The sequence below is a fragment of the Eriocheir sinensis genome, chromosome 70, assembly GCF_024679095.1.
Source record: "Eriocheir sinensis breed Jianghai 21 chromosome 70, ASM2467909v1, whole genome shotgun sequence".
NCBI classification, from domain to species: Eukaryota; Metazoa; Arthropoda; class Malacostraca; order Decapoda; family Varunidae; genus Eriocheir; species Eriocheir sinensis.
Genome location: NC_066578.1, coordinates 70,001 through 78,403, shown reverse-complemented (window position 1 = coordinate 78,403; position 8,403 = coordinate 70,001). Strand labels below are relative to the sequence as shown.

At 38.6% G+C, this 8,403-nt stretch overlaps 1 protein-coding gene across 1 annotated transcript in view; it reads right to left on the bottom strand.

The window, feature by feature from the left end:
* Window positions 1–7,878: 7,878 nt before the first annotated feature.
* Window positions 7,879–8,403, bottom strand: part of LOC126988686 (uncharacterized) — a 2,075-nt gene continuing 1,550 nt past the window's right edge. Inside the window, exon 3 of the mRNA XM_050847040.1 lies at window positions 7,879–8,393. Within this exon, the coding sequence (XP_050702997.1) occupies window positions 8,228–8,393 (166 nt within the window). The 3' untranslated portion in view covers window positions 7,879–8,227. The remainder of the gene's footprint in view (window positions 8,394–8,403) is intronic.

Here is an 8,403-nt window from a genome sequence, read left to right as displayed (position 1 = left end):
ATATATATATATATATATAATATATATAATATATATACTATATATAATATATATAATATATATATATATATATATATATATATATATATATATATATAAAATGTGTGTGTGTGTGTGTGTGTGTGTGTGTGTGTGAGAGAAGGTTTTAAGGAGCGATGTTATGTTAGGCAACACTTGATAGGGCAACTAACCTAACATGGATAAACCACGAATCTGTTAATAAATACTCACCAATGCTTTTCAAAACATTAAATCATGATAAAGTACTTACATTAGCTGTGCCTAGGAAATATGATCAACCTGAGAGTCAATACATGAGAAAATCATGATATAGGGAAACCAAGAAATTCACCAAATATTACTTATCAAAGAGCTAAAACAGGCTGTCCTACAGAAGTTGGTCAGTTAAGCTTGAAAAAGATGATTCTCTCTCTCTCTCTCTCTCTCTCTCTCTCTCTCTCTAATGAGGAGTGTAGAAACAATTCAACAACATATTGTTTCAGGACTGCAGATTGCGGGTGGTTCTGTGAACAGGTAATTCAAGATGATGCTACCTTAAATTATGATATGTAGTGTGCATGAGAAGGCTGGGGTTATTTAATTTATGAAGTAGATGAAAAAAAATGTTTATTTGAAATCCATTTCTGATGTAGCAGACAATGGAACTTTTCTAGTCTTTCATCTACTTTCTACACAATGTGAGATAGACATAATGTGCACATTTGCAGCTACCACAGAATTATAGATATGAAAATTAATCTATACTTGCATCACCAAACATTATTAGGGAAACAAATGTGTAGACTTGCATTTACTCGTTTGTATATACCTTACAAACAGCCAGAGGGTGTGATGTCTCATCTGAGCCTACCCCTCTATGGAATTAAGACAGATATATTTAATGCATTAAGTAATGTTTTTAATACAGGAATAAAGGAATAATGGTATTATTCCTGTATTCCAAGACACTTGGAAAGCATCAAATAACAATTAATAAATAGAAGGCAAAGCCAACCATGCATAAGGGACTTTTAAGACCAATAGCACTAACAGATACAACATAAAAGCTATAACTGGGAACAGTAAGAAAAGAAAAACAAAATCATATTAAAGAAAATAAAAAGCATAGGACCAGGGTCCAGAGAGAACGCCTGCTCTGGAAATAGAAAAGCAGCAAATGATTCACTTAAATGAGACTATTGTGCTCAAAGGTGTTTTGAGACCAAGAAACTCTTAATACTTGTAACAATTGAATTACAAACGGCTTTTGAGTTATAACATAGAAGCGCTAATCAGAATTATGATGAAGAATAAAATACACTTGAAATTCATTGACTCTATTGCCAAAAAATATACAAGTGATCAGACGAAAGTGTTCCTCAATAATCAAGATGCAATCTGATACAGGCAACTTGTTAACTTCACAGAGACAATATTCCTCTTCTTTACAATAGGACTTTTCACAGGTATAAGCATCACTGACATGGTGAAACTGAACACGCAATGTACTGTCTAATCACATAGTCTTTGACATAATGTCCTTGGCCAGTAATAATAAGAGGCAATGTTTTCCTCTGTGGTATGTTGACCACAGTGGCCTGCATCATCATGATACTGGGCAAGGATGCGCAATATGTTCTGATGCAGGAGAACCTGCCGCCTCCTCCCCTCAACTTTGATGAGATATAGTTTATCTGTAAAATCATGCAGGAGAATTTATAGCAAGCGCATTGTCCATTGTGCTTCGTTTTCCCTTTAACCCAGCGCATGTGCGCACACACACACACACACACAGATTTGTAACTTTATATCCAGACACATGCTTTTGTTCCCATATACATATAAAATATCTGGCATTTGGCAATAGGAACACAGACAACAAACATTTTTCAGTATTTATGTTGTATAAATTGTTGCTTGAATCTTGGGTTTTTCCCCTTAATGGTACTGTGTTTTATAAGGCAGAAGGTATAGGACCCATTTTTACAATGACTCACAGGCATGCATGTCAGCAAGAAGCACTGCAGTGACGAGACACAACACATCAAACATGCGACCTAGAAATCAACATCCAATTTTTTACCCACCACCAACAAAGGGAAAATAAGGTCAAGCTCAATAGCATCATTAGCATTGGACTTTCGGGGCTTGAGCCCCAAACCTTTTTTCACCCCCGGGCCCCGTGCCCCCGTCACTCCAAAAAATAAGAAATAAATATTATCCATTGTTTGAACGGAGCTGATGTTATTGATGTAGTTCATACTAAAGATTACATTTTGAAGCCATATACCAGTAGTTTGAGCAGTTTGTAGTTTACTGTGCAATCTGGGAGTGTAGCTGTATGTTTTTATCTTAGGTGCATGGTGGTGAACGAACTCTGTTAACTTCAGCCCCTGATGTTTTTCTCTTAGCCCCGAATGTTTTTGAACCCTGGAAACGCCCCTGGTCAAGCTTAAGAATTTTGGCACAAGATGAACTGCACTGTGCCAATGAATTTCATGACAACCCAAATCACAATACTAAACTTACTCTTGTTATCTTGGTGATTTCAGTCTCATTCAGCTACAGTCATTAGTTTCTTATCTGTATGGAGAATACATGCATGACAGAAATTTCTATTTGTAATTACAGTGACAAGACAGCCAACATAATATCATTCATAACCCTGTTAAAAATAATGCAAAAGTATATGTATGTATGTGTATATATATATATATATATATATATATATATATATATATATATATATATATATATATATATATATATATATATATATATATATATATATATATATCTATGTCTCTATATATATATATATCATTCTGTAGCAATCATAAGCAAATCACAACCCTGTTAAAAATAAAGCAAAAGTATATACATACCAGCATTCTGTAGCAATCATAAGCACCAACACCAAAGCATAGTAAAAGAACCCACATGCATATTTTTGCAGCATTCTGAAACATTGATATTGTGTCACCTACTTACATTATTCGATGACAATCTTCACCCTGGTAGGATTGGGAAAAAAATATATAAAAATTATGCAATAATATGATTAACTTAGCCTTAATAATGTCGCACATTTGCCTTTAGTTATAATAGACAAACAAAATATATTTTAATAAACATCTGGAAATAATATATAGCTTCACTGATAAGTCGGGAAAAGAAATGTTACCTTAAGTAGCTACATATTTCATTTATAAGAATGGATATATATATATATATATATATATATATATATATATATATATATATATATATATATATATATATATATATATATATATATATATATATATATATATATATATATATATATATACACACACACACACACACACACACACACTCGTATAAGGTTCCTGTGAAATAAAATTATTCAGCTATTCATAGGTAATTTATCAAATTTACCTTCACCAGGAGAGCAAATCTCTTCACGTTCTTCTTTTGCGTGGCAACATATTTGGCTCTTCCCTCGCAGCCACTCCTTCACAGTTTGAAAATGCACAAAATCTTGATAAATGAAAATGAAAATACAATCTTAATAAAAATATTGTTGCAGCCATCAGATAACAATATGTTGGGAGTCTAAAACATTATAGGTCTACCAAAATTTTCTGGCTTACATAAGGCAGCCCCTGTCTGACCTAGCTTGGGTGGTAATTCAAACCAATAGTTCCCTCATAAAAACAATTCAATTGACTATCATAGTGGAGATGTGGGCTCTCAAATTTCTGGGCACTATAATATCCAATGTATTTTAACTTTGTGAATTTCTGACCAGGGGGTGTTGGGTTTACTCACCTGGTTGGCTACCCTTAACTCACCAGTCAAATGGTTCATAAAGGAAATTTGGTAGTATATAAATGAGGCAGCTAGAACCTGCTGGGACGCCAGCACTAACAATACTTTAGCACTAAGATGGTGTAATTACAGTTTAAAGAAGTTGGATAGTGCCATAAGTATCATCCAAGAACAACCTGCTCTAGTATGGATAATATTGTGGGGTTTAGTCTATGTATAGTTATATATTTCCAAGTGGCCTAAGACTACCCACATGCTGTCCTGAAGACCACCCATCGACCTGGACTCTAGAAGAAACTCTACAGCACAAGTGGAATCAAGAATGAGCTCCAGGGGGAAGCATGAGCCAACAATAAAGGCGCCATTATAAAACAATTGCCTACACCATGACGGGATAGGGTCGACCATCAGGCCCTACAGATAAGCCTACTGGCGCTATATGCCACATGTAGAAAAAAAAAAGTGGATCCCCTAATAATCAGCATAAAAATTTCTTAAATGGAATCAGCACCCACAACCTCATCAGGTAACTAAAGAATTCTAATGTTCAATGAATGTTATGCTAAAAAAATAGCATCTATATTCAACATTAGTATGGGGTTTATGAAAGTTCAATGTGTGACCTCTGGTGACATTCAAGGTACTGGTAGCAGGGAGGAAAAGGTCAAGTGGGAATTGTCGATTCTCCATGGAATATCCTCCAATGGTGAATTAAATCTGATCTAAGTAGCCTACTACATACTGAGTGAAGACTTCAGAGTTCTTGTGCAATCAGAATAGTTTAGCTCTGAGAGACTGTCAATCAGTTAGGTCCATCTGGTAAGGGGACCCAAACTCCAACAAGGGGATTTTATAAAGGGATATCATGGACTCATTATCTGTGCAAGAGTGGACCTCAACAAATTGTTAGCCAGTCCTGCTGCTTTACTGACTGATTTTGAGGTGAGAGTGGAATTTTAGACTGTTATCAACCAGAATACCGAAGAGTCCACGTACGGGTTCCAGAGACAAGTCTGGCATCTTAGTACTACACTCTTATTGATGTTAAAATGCAGTCCCCATGAGAAAGCTACCTTATGGATAGCATCTATACCCTTCTGACAGAGATAGGTCGAAAGATAGGGTGGTGCAAAAGTCATACTGACCAGGTGGCGTTAGGTTCTGACTAGGAGCATTAGTACTGACCAAGTGGCATTAGGGTCTGACCAGGTTGGGTTAGGTTTCGTTTAAATTATATTGAGGCACAGACACTTTTTTCCTGTGTATTTCATGATGGTTTTCCTTATGAAGATAGTTTCTTTTCAGGAATAATATAAAATTGTCAACTTGAAAATTGAAAAACTGACACACTCACTTTTACTTTTTCCAGAAAGAAAATATTCTATTTGAATAAATAGTTTATATGTACAGTATTAGGATTAGGACCTGTCTCCTAATGGTAGATGAAAATACATTCTTCTGGTAGATTTAGATGTGTTTTAAATGACTCTCCTCATTGTTTCTGTTGTAATTCAGTGTTTATCACCCCATTCCTCCTCCGAACCCACATCTGTGACAAAATTAATTAACAAAGCAATCAAAACACCAAAAATTGACAAGTTCACCTATCTCATTGCTAAAAACATTGTTGTTCTCAATGAAGAACTTGGGTCACATACAACACAACGGACAACGGTGTATATCTTACTGTCAGAATGTTCATTCCTGCGATATTAGTTTTTATATAATTTATCATTTCCTCCAGTCCATCCACATTAACCTGCACCATGATGGTCTGCAGGGGAAGAAGGGGGAGGGGTAGAGGATTCAAATCTAAATGTGCTGACCCGATGGCAATAAGTACTGAGCAAAGTGATGATAGTAATGGCCAAAGTGGCATTAGGTACTGATCCAGTGCCAATAAGTACCAATCAATGTGTTAAGTTGGATTAGGTTAGGGAATATTGCCCAAAACTGTAACTTTACCACATGCTTGTAGATGAAAATACATTTTTCTGGTAGAATTTGGTGCTTTTTGTATGAATCTGCTTATTTTTGTCGGAAATCCTTCAGTTATGTGGTGGAAGGGTTTAAAAAAGGTTGATTTGCAATGAAAATGAAAAAGTATAGTTTCATCTGAAAATCTGAGACAGGTGAACTTATAGTACAGTATATATTCACCCCAAAAAACAAACAATTTATGTTCGCATGCTCGTATAATTAAACCCAACCGAAGCTAACCCAGCCTAAATCTAACCTAGGTACTTGAACAAACCTAGCTAATGCCACCTTGGTCAATACCCTAACCCAATCCTGATCAATATCTAATGCTGTCTTGGTCAGTAGCCAACGCCATCTTTTAAAAAATCGCTATCAGCATTGCTTGGACTTTTTAAGCATATATTTTGGGTTCAAAATGGTACATCTATACAACTACAGCTCCATCTCTTTGTACTGTCATCCTCCCTAGCCCAGCAAACCTGAGGACTTGGCAGAACAGCAAAGTTTAGGTGTGGGAGCCCTCAGTAGGCGAGATTCGGCAAGAATTTCCAACAATTCTATGCAAATATCCCAAAACCAACATCATAACCTCCTAGCCGGGGCTCTTTGACCCCCATATTAAGTATCCTATCCTAACCTAATCCTTAACATAACATACCCCATAACTTAACCTCGCCCTTAACCTAACCTGACCTGAAAGAGGGTAAAAAGGTAAAAATAAGATTCAAAGACTTACCTTTGACCGGGGTTATTTTGCTCCATTACGTTGAAATGGCAAGATGCAGGCTTGTAGCAGTAATAGTTGAGGTTGATGCATTGCGCCAGATGCCTTGGTCCTTGGCACCATCTCAGGCCGTGTACGGTTTCATGGACGTCGGTAAATTAGAGACAAGGAAGGCCCTACATTTTTCCTTCCCCTGTCATAATTAATGAACTTCAGGTGTCGCAACTTGGTGTGAACATGCCCTAAGTATTCACCTGTGGAGATATGTCGATGCAAATGTGATTGGTATCCTATTTTTTTGTGAAAAATGAATGTGCGATCATGGGTGTCGGAGCGCTGCTGGAGGATGTCTTGGCGACAAGGAAAAGCTGCCGAACTTTATGTAGTTTCTGATTTACTAGGGCGAATTTTGCGTTTTCCTTCTTTATGTAGATACAGAAAGCCTTAATCTACCCATACATGTCAACAAAACGATCTTACAACATATAATAGCGAAGAAATCTGAGGCATATAGATGCCCCGGCTCAATTCTGCCCGAGGCTCAATTTTGTCGATGACAGGGGCCTATATTTTTCCTTCCCCTGTCATTATTAATGAATCTCAGGTGTCGCAGCTTGGTGTGAACATGCCCTAAGTATTCACCTGTGGAAATATGTTGATGTAAATGTGATTGGTATCCTATTTTCTGAGAAAAATGAATGTGCGATCATGGGTGTCGGAGCGCTGCTGGAGGATGTCTTGGCGACGAGGAAAAGCTGCCGATCTTTATGTAATTTCTTATTTAATGAGGCAAATTTTGACATGATCTTTGTCATCATAATAAAGAATGATGATCATGCTAGCTCTAGACGCCATATCAGTCGAAAAGAAGATCACATACACGAGCTTGAGCTAAGATAACAGAGGCACGTGGATGCCCGGGCTCAATTTTGCCCAAGGGTCAATTTTGCCCGTGACAGCGGGCGCCAGCGCTTTCTTCGTCAGACAGCGGCTGGGCCTCGCTCTGAACACTTGATTCTACTCCGCCTCCAGCCCTGCTTCTCACTCGGGTTAACTCAGATACCGTGGGCTCGTCCTGGGTGCCTTACCTCTCTCCTCTCCACGCCTTGGACTCCCGTTACTGCCGTGAACCTGACGCCCCTTCTCCTCCTGCGCCTCCCTCGTCTACCACGTCTACACCACTTCAAGGACGAACCTGTGCTGCCTCGTCATTGCCACTCTGAGGACGAGACGCCCAGAAGAGGAAGAAGCCGTGCAAAAGGATCATTGCTGAGTCCGGCGTGCTGAAGCCTTCGTGTTGGAGACTCCAGTTTTGTGAGGCTGTTTTGGGGTTGCTACATTAGTTAAAGTAAACTGGTGTCTAACCATTCATCTTGTTTATTGCTATCCCTTCCGATTACAGCACCCAACTCTGGAGCCTTGACAGTTATACAAGAGTAGTAGCAGTAGAAGTGCGTGCATAATGGCAGTAGAATTAATAGTTCTTGTGGTAGTATTAATTGCAGAATTAATTGCAGGAGTAACTGTACTACTCAAGGATACTAATAGTAGTAGTAGTAGTAGTAGGCTAGTAGTAGTAGTAGTAGTAGTAGAGAGAGTGGAGGCCACGGCCGCGGCTGCCGCACTACCAGTCCTCGGGGTCTGCGCGCAGCCCTACACCGCGGCTGTCACTCATCCTCGTAAGACAACTACACACCCACCCACACAGCCTCACTGGGCTGCCTGAGCCTCCTTGAATTCCAGAAAGATGGTCTTGCGATCGAAGGGGCACCTAGAGAAGGTGGCAGCGCAAGCATCCATGCCCTCGACGGCTCCAAGCCTGCCGGCCTCGGCGTAAAATTCAGCAGCGCTGCTGTTGACGGCGACGGAGTCTTGTCTGGATGGGG